Source organism: Pelophylax lessonae (assembly GCF_965119305.1).
Source record: "Pelophylax lessonae genome assembly, chromosome: 13".
NCBI classification, from domain to species: domain Eukaryota; kingdom Metazoa; phylum Chordata; class Amphibia; order Anura; family Ranidae; genus Pelophylax; species Pelophylax lessonae.
The window spans coordinates 182850960-182867840 of record NC_138780.1 but is presented as its reverse complement, the minus strand read 5'-3'; the positions used below and the strand labels follow the sequence as shown (position 1 = coordinate 182867840).

Here is a 16881-nt window from a genome sequence, read left to right as displayed (position 1 = left end):
TGAAGTGTAGAGAGGGTGCCTAGTGAGAGGACCCTGAAGTGTAGAGAGGGTGACTAGTGAGAGGACCCTGAAGTGTAGAGAGGGTGCCTAGGGAGAGGACCCTGAAGTGTAGAGAGGGTGCCTAGTGAGAGGACCCTGAAGTGTAGAGGGGGTGCCTAGTGAGAGGACCTTGAAGTGTAGAGGGGGTGCCTAGTGAGAGAACCCTGAAGTGTAGAGAGGGTGCCTAGTGAGAGGACCCTGAAGTGTAGAAGGGGTGCCTAGTGAGAGGACCCTGAAGTGTAGAGAGGGTGCCTAGTGAGAAGACCCTGAAGTGTAGAGGGGGTGCCTAGTGAGAGGACCCTGAAGTGTAGAGGGGGTGCCTAGTGAGAGGACCCTGAAGTGTAGAGGCGGTGCCTAGTGAGAGGACCTTGAAGTGTAGAGGGGGTGCCTAGTGAGAGGACCCTGAAGTGTAGAGGGGGTGCCTAGTGAGAGGACCTTGAAGTGTAGAGGGGGTGCCTAGTGAGAGGACCCTGAAGTGTAGAGAGGGTGCCTAGTGAGAGGACCCTGAAGTGTAGAGGGGGTGCCTAGTGAGAGGACCCTGAAGTGTAGAGAGGGTGCCTAGTGAGAGGACCCTGAAGTGTAGAGGGGGTGCCTAGTGAGAGGACCCTGAAGTGTAGAGGGGGTGCCTAGTGAGAGGACCCTGAAGTGTAGAGGCGGTGCTAGTGAGAGGACCCTGAAGTGCAAAAGGGGCACCAGCGGTTGGGCCCCGAAGTGTTAAAGTGTACAGTGTGCAGTGTGCAGTGTGCAGTGTACAGTGTTGAGAGTTGCAGCAGCACAAGCAGTTACAAGAGCTACCTTAGTCAAGAAGGACTGGAGGGAGCTGGATGCAGGACTTTTGAGCTAACCAGAGCGTCAGGAGTCAAGTCTAAGCACAGCCCTGGACTTTTGAGCTGATCAGAGTGTCGGAAGTCAAGTTCAAGTGCAGTTCAGCAAGTCAGTGTGTTTTAAGCGCCAGCAAGCGCTGGTCGGCATCCAGCTGGCGTCAAGACAGCACTGAAAGGCATTTTTTTCCATAAAGTGTCCCAGTTGTACCTATTTGAGCCAGAGGAGTATCCCACTCATTCCCTTCTCCCATCCCCTATATCAAATAAACAAAACAAACCAAAGATGCCGGAATGGTCATTGTCTCCAATCTTACACTTGGGTATTCAGCTTAAATGGGCTGAAGGTGTCACTAGTAACCATGGTAGACCCACATCAGGCCCAATGCCTGGAAAACCTGCTACACATATATTTATTTATTGATTTCAGCACTCAGTTATATTTATCCACATTTGAATGCCCAACACTTTTTAAATAGATTTAGTTAATATTAAACTATTATTGCAGCTCTTCTGCCAGGAAACTGACCCAACCTCCCCCTAAACTCTCACAAACATGCTCAACCATCTCTCCGGGGTATGGACTTTGACAGCCCAATTAAACTGATGCACAAAATAACCCCCAACAAGGAAATGCTTATTAATGCTGCCAGCCAGCTAACGGACCACATTGCCCTGTGTTCCCGTTACTTTTACCCTACTGGGGGCTGACCACTCCTGGACATTAAATGTATGAAATGTACTAGAGAAGACGGAAGGAAGATGGTGGCATCACAGGAGACCCTACTAATCTGCATGCTGTGCCTGAACTGCGTATATGGTGAGTGGCTTATCCTGCTAATATAAAAGGTCTCATCCATCAATGACAAGTACATGATATATGCTGCAGATTATCCCACATCACTAACATCTATAGAGATCTGCAGAACATTGCTTTGTCCCGTCTTTACCCCAACAGATACATAGTGATAAATTCTCCAGATTATTTCATCATTAGTTTCTCTAGAGATCTGCTGAACATTGCTCCCTTCCATCCCCCTTCTAAGAGCTGCACTCAACGAAGATTCTTCTGAATAATACCGAACTGTCTACTGAGATTTGATAGCTTTATGTGATATTAATGACTGTATGGAAATAAATGTGTGTAGTAAGGCATTGTACCTTCTAATGCAGTCATTCTCAACTAGAGTTCCATCAGAGGTTGGTGTGGCTGACTGACCTCCCATTGGGTGGTGCCTGCATAGTTCTGAGGCCAACTCCAGTCAGCATTATGACACGATCCTTACCTGCCTTTAGGGGAGGCAGTCCAGCCACTACTGTAAGGTGGACATTCTTCCCACTGATCACCAATGTAAGGACCATTCCTTCCACTGATCACCAATGTTAGGACCATTTTTCCCACTGACCACCAATGTAAGGACCATTTTTCCCACTGACCACCAATGTAGGAAGCATTCTTCCCACTGACCACCAATGTAAGGACTATTCTTCCCACTGACCATCAATGTAAGGACTATTCTTCCCACTGACCATCAATGTAAGCACTATTCTTCCCACTGACCATCAATGTAAGGAGCATTCTTCCCACTGACCATCAATATAAGGACTATTCTTCCCACTGACCGCCAATGTAAGGAGCATTCTTCCCACTGACCATCAATATAAGGACTATTCTTCCCACTGACCATCAATGTAAGGAGCATTCTTCCCACTGACCGCCAATGTAAGGAGCATTCTTCCCACTGACCATCAATATAAGGACTATTCTTCCCACTGACCACCAATGTAAGGACTATTCTTCCCACTGACCATCAATGTAAGGACTATTCTTCCCACTGACCATCAATGTAAGCACTATTCTTCCCACTGACCATCAATGTAAGGAGCATTCTTCCCACTGACCATCAATATAAGGACTATTCTTCCCACTGACCGCCAATGTAAGGAGCATTCTTCCCACTGACCATCAATATAAGGACTATTCTTCCCACTGACCGCCAATGTAAGGAGCATTCTTCCCACTGACCATCAATGTAAGCACTATTCTTCCCACTGACCATCAATGTAAGGAGCATTCTTCCCACTGACCATCAATGTAAGGAGCATTCTTCCCACTGATCACCAATGTAAGGACCATTCTTCCCACTGACCATCAATGTAAGGGGCATTCTTGTCACTGGCCCCCAATGTAAATAACATTATTCAAGCACACTACCAATGTAAGAAGCATTCTTCCCACTGGCCACCAATAAAAGGTGCACTCTTCCTTCCCACTGACCACCAATGTAAGAAACATTTGTTGATGTTTGGCTAATTGACCTCCCATTTGATTGTGTCATCATAGTGCCAGCACCAACATCACTTGACAGAGCGAGCAGCATTGCCAGCATGACCCCAATGATCTACATCAATGATGTCTTTAAGGGAGACATCTTGACCATTACTGTAAGGGGCATTCTTCCCACTAAACACCAATGTAAGGGACATTCTTCCTATTGACCACTAATGTAAGGGACATACTTCCCATTGACTGTCAATGTAAGGAGCATTCTTCACACTGACCACCAATGTAAGGGACATTCTTCCCGCTGATCACCAATGTAAAGAGCATTTTTTCACACTGACCAGCAATGTAAGGAGCATTCTGCCCACTGACTACCAGTGTAAGGAGCATTTTTTACACTGACCCTTGCTGAAATGGTCCTATGAGAGGTACCCTAAGCCCTCTAATGAACTCTCTAAATCTTATACTCTGCAGGAGTGGACTGGATGGCAAATTATATGGATGGAATGATAGAACAGATCTCTCGATACTGGATGCAGGTAAGGGAGTCCGATGACTGTATTATATGTACAGTCTATATAGCAGATAGTAGATCTCCCTCAGCAACAATAGATCCTCCACTAGCAACAGTAGACCCCCCCCAACAACAATAGATTCTCTAGCAAACACCTGCAACAATTGAGCCCACCCTGCAACAGTAGATCCCACCCAGTAACAATAGCCCTCCCTCTAGCAACACTACACTCCCCCTCCCCCAGCAACAATAGATCTGTAGCTGAAACACTCTAGGAGAATGCAATCGAGGAGAATGCAAGTTTTTTGTGCTATTATACACTAAGGGCTTATGAGCACAGACATATGCATCCATCCAATGTTAAATACAAGGGTATTTCGGCACCCGGAAGCCACAGGTGATATGTACAACCGCCTGTACATATCAATTACTGGATACAGTAGCAGATGAGTATATGCTGGTCCTAGTGTAAACCACGGAAGCACATGGACATACCAATTTGCATCTGCATTAAGCTCACAATTCATACTATCAGAAGGAATAATTTTCCTCTCTTCCCACAATTAATATTTGGACCTATGATAGATTAAATAATATTCCCTCTGATTGTTGGAAAATGACAAACAACTGCAGTGTATAAAGACCAGGGATGAAGGTAGGTGAAACTGTCCTGCAGGAAACTGTCACATGACAGCCATATGACAGTAGAGTAGACTGCCTACTGCCATCTCAATCTGATGGAATTCCCCACCCCACAGCCACCTGTAATACAAATGTAGGAATGTTCATCAGCTCCATCTAGTGGCCTTAATGCGGTATTTCCTTGATTCACGCTTACCTGTATGAATGACTTCCGACCTGGAGAGAAAATAGTCTAATATTCAATTTGGCCCCCAGTTGCACAGAATAAATGTGCAGTACACAAAATAGCCCTGCAAGTTTTTTTCTAAAAACACCCTTAAGTGTGATAGACCCTTCTTCAAAGCCTTGTATTATTAGGTGTGCGCAGCCTATTGTATTAGGGTGTGCACCCCAAAGCTCAAGCACACATGCCTTTCTCTGCAACCTCAGCTGCACGGTGGAGTGAATGAATGGGAAGTGCTCTGTGTTGGTTGGCTTGCTTTTCATTCACAAACTAAAGCATAGTAAGCACAGTTTACTATGCTTCAGTCATGAATGGACACAGTGAGCAAGTGTGTTCACTGTGTTCATTTAGTAAAGGAACTACTTACTAGCCCCTTCCCCTGCTCTCCAACCTGAAACCTCCCCTGGGGGAGGGGTGGAGACGAGAAGAGGAAAGCCAGTAGCACTGCAGGGAGGGAGGCCAACAGGGGGGGGCAGGAAGTAGGAGGAACCGGCAACGCACATATTGATTACACCTGTCACACCCCCTGCCCACGCCTATGCTTGTATTATTGTATAAACAATATCATTCGATCATCTTCAGCAATTTCCAGAGAAGGCTGCAGGTCAAGTGAGCTACCACCGACAACTTACCTGTCCTGACACCTCCCCCTCTCCTCTGACACCCACTACAGGTAAGTGAATCATTTTCATAATCTCACTCTTTATAGTGTATCTAAAGTCTAAAAAAATTTTTTTTTTTTGGTTGGAGTAACGAATGGTTAAAACCCTATGAGGCATGGGTTAAACTGATTGGATTATGTATTTTTTTAGCTGGATAATTTACAGTAAATAATTTTTTTTTTCTGCTAACCTGAAATATAATATAATAAAATATAATATGATGTAGTATAATATAATATAATATAATATAATATAATATAATATAATATCTTACAATATAAGATTTTAGCACTCAAGCCCACCCACTTCATGTAACTTTCCCACCCTCCAATGCTGCGGCCACATTTCAATTTTTTTCCCCAGTTTTTCTAATACAGAATTTCCTGACATCATTCCCAGAATTATTTATCTCAACTTCCAGAAATCAGATAACAACAGCATTAAAGTGAAATAAAGTGGCAAAATAATAATATACAATGCAGTCTGTCTGTGGTGTTAACACAGCAGTTTTTATTTCCTTAATCCCCCCTGTAATGTAGTTTTATGACCGGTTGATCCTGCCAGTAAATCCATTATTTTTCCTCTTCCTTTAACAGGGTGACAATGCTGCAGATTTGCACAGCAGCGTTGCCACCTTGGGGACAGTGGGAGTCTTTCATGGACATGTCATTTTTAATGGACTTTACCTAACCACTTGCTACGGCACCACTGCGCCACTGCACCACTGTACATTTATAGAGGTGGGGTGGCATAGCCAGGCTCAGTCATATACAGTAATATACATGTGACTACCCTCTTCCGGGTCTGTGGGTGTGGGCGCCCGCTACCAACTTGCCCTGTGATTGGACTAATAGCGATTTTGTCAACAAGTATCGGCCAAAGATTTTGGCTAAAACCTGCTGATTGGCTGTTTCCAATCACAGCCCAGAGTTCTGTGTTGACAAACACACAGGACTCTGTGTAAACAGAAGACCGATCCTGCTGTTTCTTCTCCCTGAAAAGCAGGGAGGAAAAAAAATGTAAAGATTGCAAATAAAAGCAACTCATATTACACACATTACACATTGTTAGACACAGGTAACCCCTTGATTGCCCCTAAATGTTAACCCCTTCCCAGCCAGTATCTTTAGTACAGTGACGGTATTAGAGTATTACTGTATATCTGATCACTGTATTAGTGTCACTGGTGATGTCAGTTACTGTACCTCCTAGTCAGTGTCAGCTAGCGCCAGATTGTCAACCACACTATCACAGTCCCTCTATAAGTCGCTGATCACCACCATTACCAGTATAGCATTATAGCTGCGTAAAATCCAGTATACAGTATCTCACAAAAGTGAGTACACCCCTCACATTATTGTAAATATTTTATTCTATCTTTTCATTTGACAACACTGAGAAATGACACTTTGCTACAATGTAAAGTAGTGAGTGTACAGCTTGTATAGCAGTGTAAATTTGCTGTCAAAATTAGTCAACACACAGCCATTAATGTCTAAACCGCTGGAAACAAAAGTGAGTACACCCCTAAGTTGAAAAGTCCAAATTGGGTCCAAAATATTTTGTGTGGCCACCATTATTTTCCAGCACTGCCTTAACCCTCTTGGGCATGGAGTTCACCAGAGCTTCACAGGTTGCCACTGGAGTCCTCTTCCCCTCCTCCATGACAACATCACAGTGCTGGTGGATGTTAGAGACCTTGCGCTCCTCCACCTTCTGTTTGAGGATGCCCCACAGATGCTCAATAGGGTTTACGTCTGCAGACAGTCCATCACCTTTACCCTTAGCTTCTTTAGCAAGGCAGTGGTCGTCTTGGAGGTGTGCTTGGGGTTGTTAGGATGTTGGAATACTGCCCTGCGGCCCAGAGGGGATCATGCTCTGCTTCAGTATGTCACAGTACATGTTGGCATTCATGGTTCCCTCAATGAACTGTAGCTCCCCAGTGCCGACAGCACTCATGCAGCCCCAGACCATGATATTCATACCTCCATGCTTGATGTTAGGCAAGATACACTTGTCTCACCTGGTTGCTGTCACACATGCAGGGGCGGCCGGTCAATTGGGGGCTCAGGTGCGCCGCCCCCCCCATCCATGCGTCCGGCCCCCTAATCTACATGCGGGGCACTGGACACATGGAGTTCAATGGGGATTTTTTTTTTCTGAAGCACGTGATTAGAGCCAAAGGCTCTAATAGGCTTCAGAAAAGGGTGGACCCGGGGCGCAGAGCAGTGCGCTCCGAGCCCACCTATTGTGTGACAATAGCGAATGAATATTCGCTATTATCACACTGACTCGCCTCCCAGTCAATCAGGACGTGAGACCGCTTTCCTGATTAGCTAAAAGGAGACATGATTTTTTCTGGCCATTGGCCAGGAAGATGGAGGGGACACACAGCCGAGGACGAGGAGACACACAGCCGAGGACGAGGGGACACACAGCCGAGGATGAGGAGACACACAGCCGAGGACGAGGAGACACACAGCCGAGGACGAGGAGACACACAGCCGAGGAAGAGGAGACACACAGCCGAGGACGAGGGGACACACAGCCGAGGACGAGGGGACACACAGCCGAGGATGAGGAGACACACAGCGGAGGACGAGGAGACACACAGCGGAGGACGAGGGGACACACAGCGGAGGACGAGGGGACACACAGCGGAGGACGAGGGGACACACAGCCGAGGACGAGGAGACACACAGCCGAGGACAAGGGGACACACAGCCGAGGACGGGGAGACACACAGCCGAGGACGAGGGGACACACAGCCGAGGACGGGGAGACACACAGCCGAGGATGAGGGGACACACAGCCGAGGACGAGGGGACACACAGCCGAGGACGAGGAGACACACAGCGGCGGGCAGGAGCAGGTAAGGATATTGGCTGTCCGGCTGGGCGGGCAGCCAGCCAGCCATCCATCCGTCCTGGGAACAAGGGAGGGAGGGAGGGTGGTAGAGCAGATTGGCGGCCATCCCTGATCCACAGAATAGACCGTGCAATCTCAGTATGTAAATATCAGGGAAGATAAGACATAAGAACATTGTATGCAGCCGCCACTAATGTGCTTTAGAGATGATAATTCACGTGTCTCTGGCTGTTCCTCATGATGTCATGATGTTTGAACCCTGGCGTTTTATTATCTGTGGAAATATTTGACGACTGCACAACTGCTGTTCTCACACAAATCTCCCTCTGCTTTCATTTATATTCTTTACATGATAACGTTTTTTTAACCAGGATTATTATATTACCATTGGGAAACAAGTGTGCAAACTTCCCTTTGGTGAACAGTAGACCAGCCAGAAAGATGATTTTGGAGCAGCGGGGGGGGGGGGGGGGGGGTCAGGGGAGGTCACAGCAAGCAGACAGGGAGCAAGCACGGGGAACATGCAGGCTGATGAGTGATAAGCCTTTCCTCTACTCTCATAGTTGCCAACATTTGAAAAAAATTTCCAGGGATACTTTGCAGCGCAGCTATCAATTACTTACCACACCCACTTCCCTGAAGCTCCGCCCACTCCGCATAATTAATCTCCACCTACTTATCAGATTATAGGGTCTACTTCATAAAGAGAGAATTACAGGAAATTGAAAAGGGAATTGAAAACTTAAAGGCCAAAGTAGCAGAGTTGGAATAATTCTCCCATTCAGCTGCACTACTTCTGCCTAAAGTTTAAAATTCTCATCACAATTCCCTGCAATTATAAAGTGTGAAATGTGCTCAGGTGTGACCGTACAAAAAATGTAATAGGGAAATATAAATAAAGTGCAAGGTGTAAATAAGTATGATTATACTATCTGGTATAATTAGGTTTTATTGTACTTATTTACACCTTGCACTTTATTTATATTTCCCTATTACATTTTTTGTATGGTCACACCTGAGCACATTTCACACTTTATTCACCTGTCTTTGAATTCAGCCCTCTGTAGGGTGATAATTTTCATTTACATAAAACAATGTGGCATCCTTTCGTTCCTAACACATTACCCAGTCCATACCAGTATAGATCCTAACACATTACCCAGTCCATACCATCCTCACACATTACCCAGTCCATACCAGTATAGATCCTAACACATTACCCAGTCCATACCATCCTCACACATTACCCAGTCCATACCAGTATAGATCCTAACACATTACCCAGTCCATACCATCCTCACACATTACCCAGTCCATACCAGTATAGATCCTAACACATTACCCAGTCCATACCATCCTACACATTACCCAGTCCATATCAGTATAGATCCTAACTAGAGTTGAGCAGACACCTGGATGTCCGTGTTTGGCGGGTTCGGCCAAACTTTAAAAAAAAGTCTGGGTCCGTGTCCCGGACTTTTGCCGAACTTTTCCTGGACACCGAACCCCATTGAAGTCAATGGGGACCCGAACTTTCAGGCACTAAAATGGCTCTAAAACACCAATGGAAAGGGCTAGAGTGCTGCCAATGACAGCAAAACGTTGTTAAGAGCATGGCAAGTGCTCTGCAAACAAATGTGGATAGGGAAATAACTTAAAACAACAAAAAAAAAACAGAAAAATAAAACAATGTTCTTCATCTCTGAAGGACGAGGCCCATATGGAGTAGGAGGGAGGTTGAGGTGGTGGTGGATGTGGCGGTCTCATAGGCGTGCGCACAGGGTGTGCCGGATGTGCCTGGGCACACCCTAATCACCTAGGGCACATAGCATTATCGCTCTGTTTGCCAGTGAGGAGATGGGAAAGATCTCCCTCGGACCTGCTCTGCTCTATTTCTCTTTGCCAGCAGGGAGAGTAATGTATCGGGGCCATGTACATGTAGGCAAACACATGCATGTGTATTTCATCTTTGGGGTGCACACCCTAATGCAATAGGCTGCGCACACCTATGGGCGGTGTAGGTGGAAGCGGCGGTGGAGGAGGACCAGGCCCGGATTAAGAGCATCTGTTAGGAACCTGTCAGGAAGGCTCTGGCAGTGGATGAGTTAAGACTCACAGACTATTCCGGCTCCACCCCTTTCATCTAGAAAGAGCTCTATTTAAGCTGGATCAGCACACAGGTTCAGTGCTGTCTTGTCTTCAGCTCCTGCCGTTGTTCCTGAACCTGTGACCTGTTTGCTGCTGATTTCCTGTTGACCTTTTGGCTTGTTCCTGACTCCGCTCGTCTACTGCCCGTCCTGACCCCGGCTTGTTTGACCATTCTCTCGGATCTCCCTTGTCTGTTTATCCGCCTTCGGACCTTGATCGGTTCACCCCTGGTGGGGCGACCCTGAGGACCGCGACCTGGTATCCACACGCAGCGAACTCCATCCTCACCACTAGAGGCTCTGGCGAAAACCGGTGGATACTTAGACTCCGCACCTCAGGCTAGCCTGTGTCACTTACCTTGGGGGGTTCCGTCCAAGCTCCGCCCTCTAGCGGACATCGGGGCCTATCTCTGTCGCCAGGTTACCACCAGCACCCTAACAGTACAAGACAGCCATGTCGGAACCTGCAAGAGAGGCTTCACCGTTAGAGGAGATCGGCCAACACCTAGCAGCCCTGTCTCAAGCCGTGAGGACGCTTCAGGATGGCTATACACAGTTAGAGGGACGATTACGCTCTGTAACCCTCACGGCAGATTCCACTGTGCCATCTGCTCCCTCCTCCGCTGCCGCAACCGCAGCACCGGCCTCCAGCCCCACAGTAGTGATGCTGCCACCGGAACCTCGGGTCCCTACCCCTGAAAAATATTCCGGAGATCGGGGTAAATTCCGAGCGTTTCGCAATGCCTGCCAGCTCTACTTCTCCTTGCAACCCCGGACCTTCTCCCTGGAGGCCACCAAGGTGGGGTTTGTTATTTCATTGCTACTATGCGGACCCCAGTCCTGGGCCCATCGGCTCCTTGAAGAGGGTAGCCCCCATTTGAACTCTCTATTGTCATTTTTTGAGGCTATGGCCCAACTCTATGACGATACACAGCGATCTTCCACCGCAGAAGCTGCGCTACACATTCTCCAGCAGGGGCGCAGACCCGTAGAAGACTATGTCACGGACTTCCGTCGCCTGAGTTCCGACACTTCCTGGAACGAGGCTGCACTCCGGTACCAGTTCCGTCTAGGCTTGTCCGAAGCACTGAAGGACGAATTGGCCAGGGTGGGCATCCCCGACGCACTAGAAAATTTGATCTCCCATGCCATTCAAATCGACCGTCGGCTCCGAGAACGCCGGGCGGAACGATCAACGCAGCAGTTTCGGCCAGCCTGGATGTTGCCACGAGTAGCACCTCCTGTACACTTCCCTTCCGCTGGGGCAGTCTCTCCCAGCCCTGCTCCCGCCATGCCTGATGCCCCTGAACCCACGCAACTTGGGGTCATGTGGCCTGTCTTGTCTCCGGAGGAGAGACGTCGCCGCCAGCTGGGTAATCTTTGCCTGTATTGCGGAGAAGCTGGCCATTATGTGCGCTCTTGCGCAGCAAAACACCATAAGTCTTTGCTAGTCTCGCCCTCCAGTTGTGTGGCATCAGTTACCTCCACCTCCCACTTAGGTTTTCCTGTGTCTTTGCAACTCCCAGAAGGACCCGTCCAGGTTACAGCAATCATTGACTCGGGAGCCTGCAGTTGTTTCATTGACCGTTCCTTTGCGGGGCAGCAAGGCATACCTCTCCAGACCAAGACCCAGGACCTCACTATCTTCCTGGCCGATGGCTCCCACATCAAGTCTGGACCCGTGACCCAAGAAACCCTTCCTCTTCCAATGGTCTCTCCATCTGGCCATAAGGAATTGATACGTTTGGATGTCATCGCATCTCCCTTATTTCCCATTATCCTGGGATTGCCATGGTTGCAGGCACACAACCCGCAAATCAACTGGATCACAGGAGCCGTCCAGTTCCCGTCTCCTTACTGCAGGAACTCCTGTCTACCCGCTCCATCCAAGTCCCCCCAAACTCTGTTCTGTCTCGAATCTGAGCCTGATTTATGTTCTGTTGTACCCAAGGCATATCACGACTTCCTGGATGTTTTCAGTAAGCGGGGAGCTGAGACCTTACCTCCTCACCGTTCATATGATTGCCCCATCGACTTGCTCCGGGGAGCCGAGATCCCATTTGGCCGAATTTACCCACTATCTGAACGTGAGCTGGACGTTTTAAAGGACTATGTGGACGAAAGTCTGAAGAAGGGGTTTATCCGTCCTTCCACCTCTCCGGCAGGGGCAGGTATCTTTTTTGTAGAAAAGAAGGATCACTCCCTTCGACCTTGTATCGATTACCGAGACTTGAATAAAGTTACCATTAAGAACCGCTACCCTCTCCCTCTGGTTCCCGAGCTCTTTCAGCGGCTCAGATCTGCTGTCCTGTTCACTAAGTTGGATCTCCGCGGGGCCTACAACTTAGTCCGTATTAGAGAAGGCGATGAGTGGAAGACAGCTTTTCGTACCAGGTTTGGGCATTTCGAATATCTTGTGATGCCTTTTGGCCTCTGCAACGCCCCAGCTACGTTCCAACACTTTGTGAACGATATTTTCCGGGATTGGCTGGATATCTTTGTCATAGTTTACCTAGATGACATCCTAATCTTCTCTACATCCCTGGAGCAACATCGCGAGCATGTTCGAAATGTCCTCGGCCGCCTCCGTCAGCATGGTCTCTATGTTAAGGCCGAGAAGTGTGAATTCGAGCGGAGCAGCATCCCGTTTCTGGGGTTAATAATTTCTACAGAGGGTATAGAGATGGATCCCCAGAAAGTCTCTGCCATCCTGGATTGGCCACCTCCATCTGACAAAAAGGGAGTGCAGCGATTCGTTGGCTTCGCCAACTTCTATAGAAAGTTCATTAAGGGTTTCTCTCATATCATCACTCCCATTACTCAGCTCACCAAGAAGAGTGTTCGCTTTCAATGGACCCCCGAAGCCCAGTCCGCCTTCTTGGTCCTTAAGAAGCTCTTCACGTCAGCCCCTGTGTTGAGTCACCCGGATCCCACCTTACCCTACCTCCTTGAGGTTGACGCTTCTAAAGTTGCTGTCGGGGCAATCCTCTCCCAAAGACAGGGAACCAAGGACTTGATACACCCAATAGCCTTCTTTTCCCGGAAACTCTCCTCTGCAGAGAGGAATTATGATGTTGGGGACCGGGAACTTCTGGCGATCAAAGCCGCACTTGAAGAGTGGCGGTATTTGCTTGAGGGGGCTGTACACCCTATTCTTATTTTTATGGATCACAAAAACCTTGAGTATCTGAGATCTGCAAAACGTTTGAGACCCCGTCAGGCACGGTGGGCACTTTTTTTTTCAAGGTTTTCATTCCATATCACCTATCGGCCTGGGTCTAAAAATGTTAAACCGGATGCCCTGTCCCGGATGTTTGATAGCCCGAAGGAAACTTCAGTACCTGACACCATCCTATCCGAAAAGAACTTCCTACTTTTATTCACAAATCTGAAGGCCCGTCTTGAGCAAGCCTCTGCCCACATTCCTGGTCCACCTGGAATACCCCTGGTGCACAAAAATGGCTTGTTATGGGTTAAAGACAAGATCTTCGTCCCGGAAGAGGTCAGAACAGCAATTCTGGCTGCCTGTCATGATCACCCTCTGGCCGGTCATTTTGGCGTCCATAGGACCCTTGACCTCCTGCAGCGTTCTTTTTGGTGGTCTGACATGAAAGAGAGCTGCAGGAGTTATGTACTCTCCTGTACCACCTGTTCCCGGTGTAAAACCGCCAGAAGTAAGGCATGGGGCCTTCTCAGACCTCTTCCCATCCCTGATCGGCCCTGGCAAACAATTGCCATGCATTTTATCGTGGAACTTCCACCTTCTGCAGGGTGCTCTGCCATTTTTGTGGTGGTAGATCGACTCTCTAAAATGGCCCATTTTTTGCCCCTCAAGGGTACTCCCACTGCAAGGGAAACTGCAGAGATCTTCATTAGGGAGATCATAAGACTCCATGGGATTCCCAGGAACATCATCTCTGACAGAGGGGTACAATTTACGTCCCGCTTCTGGAAGGCTTTATGTAAACTGTTAAAGATCGAGCTGTCTATGTCCTCAGCCTACCACCCACAGACCAACGGACAAACTGAGAGGACAAACCAAACCCTGGAGCAGTACCTGCGGTGCTTTACCACCTTTGTCCAGGACGACTGGGTAGCCCTGTTACCATTTGCAGAATTCTCCTACAACAATTCCAAGCACTCTGTTACTGGCCAATCTCCCTTCTTCGCTAATTATGGATTTCATCCCTCCTTCTTACCAGATATTCCATGTGAATCCGGAGTTCCTGCAGTCCAAGACACTGTCAACTTCTTTTCCCGGAATAATAACCTTCTGCGGGAGACCTTAGCCAAGGCCCAAACTGCGTCCAAAAGGATCTTTGACAAGAGAAAGAAGGGAGAGTTGATTCTTCAACCTGACGATCGGGTCTGGCTTTCCACGGCTAATCTCCGCCTAGCCTGTCCGTCCAAGAAACTGGCTCCCAGATTTATTGGTCCATTTCCAGTTAAAAGGAAACTCAATGATGTGTCCTATGAACTATCCCTACCCGATACCCTTCGGATCCATCCCATATTTCATGTTTCCTTACTGAAGCCCGTGATCCCCGATAACTTCCCTGGTAGAAGTTCAGGTACCCCAGAACCTGTGTTCGTGGATGGAGATGTGGAGTATGAGGTTGAGGCTGTGGTGGACTGTCGAAAGAGAGGCAACCAGCTACAGTTTCTCATCAAATGGAAGGGTTATGGTCCGGAAGAGAACTCCTGGGAGCCTGAACGGAACGTCCATGCTGCGGACCTAATCCAAGCATTTTTTCGTGCTCATCCACAAAAAAGGAGCTTGTTGGGCACCCGGAGGTTGCCCTTAAGGGGGGGGCAATGTTAGGAACCTGTCAGGAAGGCTCTGGCAGTGGATGAGTTAAGACTCACAGACTATTCCGGCTCCACCCCTTTCATCTAGAAAGAGCTCTATTTAAGCTGGATCAGCACACAGGTTCAGTGCTGTCTTGTCTTCAGCTCCTGCCGTTGTTCCTGAACCTGTGACCTGTTTGCTGCTGATTTCCTGTTGACCTTTTGGCTTGTTCCTGACTCCGCTCGTCTACTGCCCGTCCTGACCCCGGCTTGTTTGACCATTCTCTCGGATCTCCCTTGTCTGTTTATCCGCCTTCGGACCTTGATCGGTTCACCCCTGGTGGGGCGACCCTGAGGACCGCGACCTGGTATCCACACGCAGCGAACTCCATCCTCACCACTAGAGGCTCTGGCGAAAACCGGTGGATACTTAGACTCCGCACCTCAGGCTAGCCTGTGTCACTTACCTTGGGGGGTTCCGTCCAAGCTCCGCCCTCTAGCGGACATCGGGGCCTATCTCTGTCGCCAGGTTACCACCAGCACCCTAACAGCATCATGGACTTGGTGCTGAGGATTTTGAAGGGCCTTAAGGGCCGTGCCTTGGCATGCACCCAGAGGAGGAAGGGTGCAGCCATGCATGCCTAATTCAACATGGGATGCTGTCTCTGAAGCCCATAAACACATCCATGCATCGGCAACTGTCCCTCCTTGTCCTTCTGTTTACAAGTGACAGAAGAGCGGTAACAGTGAATATGGCCAACCTGGGGCCTATATAAAGGTAGGGGCCTGGAGCTGCAGCTCCAATAGCCCCTACGTTAATCTGGCCCTGAGGAGGACGAGGTAGCCAACACTGCTTCTTTTCACAAATTTTAAATGAGGGTACACCCCAAAAGAGTGAGAAAGAGCAAAAATGGAACAATGGCTGGGTAAGGTCGGTATCCATCGCTATTCTGCACAAGGTACGGAAAAGTCCCGTGGGATCCATGCCTGGTTCATTTTAATGAACGTGAGCTTGTCCACATTGTCTCTGGACAGGCGGCTGCGCTTGTCTGTGATAACGCCCCCAGCCGTGCTAAATACCCGTTCAGATAATACACTGGCTGCAGGGCACGCCATCACCTCCAAGGCGTAAAGGGCAAGCTCAGGCCATGTGCCCAACTTGGAGACCCAGAAGTTGAAGGGGGCAGACCCCTCATTCAGTACGTCTAGGCGTGTGCACACATACTGCTCCACCATGTTCGTGAAATGCTGCCTCCTGCTAAGACGTTCCATATGAGCTGCTGGTGCTGCTGTTTGTTGTGGCGTGCTGACAAAGCTTTTCCACATTTCGGCCATGCTAACCCTGCCTACTGAGGTGCTGGCGGTGCCCTGGTTGCGTTGGCGACCTCTTCCTCCTCCTCCTCCTCTGCCTTGTGCTTCCACTGTGGCCCCGCTGTCAGGTGGGAATGCCAGCAGCATCGCGTCTACCAGCGTGCGCTTGTACTCGCGCATCTTGCGATCGCGCTCCAGTGAGTGAATTAAGGACGGTACGTTGTCCTTGTAACGGGGATCCAGCAGCGTGGCCACCCAGTAATCAGCACAAGTTAGAATGTGGGCAACTCGGCGGTCGTTGTGGAGACACTGCAGCATGTAATCGCTCATGTGTGCCAGGCTGCCCAGAGGCAACGAAAGGCTGTCCTCTGTGGGAGGTGTATCGTCCGTGTCCTCTGTATCCCCCCAGCCACGCACCAGTGATGGCCATGAGCTGGCCTGGGTGCCACCCTGCTGTGAACATGGTTCCATCTCCTCCTCCGTCTCCTCCTCCTCATCCTCCTCATCCTCCAGAACTGTGCCCCTGCTGGACAATTGTGTCCCTGGCGTTTGTGTGTGCAGGAACCCACCCTCGGAGCCCCT

The 16881-nt window shown here is 48.8% G+C and overlaps 1 protein-coding gene across 1 annotated transcript in view; it reads left to right on the top strand.

Moving 5' to 3' along the window:
• Positions 1–1592: 1592 nt before the first annotated feature.
• LOC309569452 (phospholipase B1, membrane-associated-like) overlaps positions 1593–16881 on the top strand; it is a gene marked incomplete at its 5' end in the record, with an annotated part of 67266 nt that continues 51977 nt past the window's right edge. The window contains 3 exons of the mRNA XM_082275291.1: positions 1593–1680; positions 3619–3683; positions 5106–5196. Of these exons, the coding sequence (XP_082131417.1) occupies positions 1593–1680; positions 3619–3683; positions 5106–5196 (244 nt within the window). The remainder of the gene's footprint in view (positions 1681–3618; positions 3684–5105; positions 5197–16881) is intronic.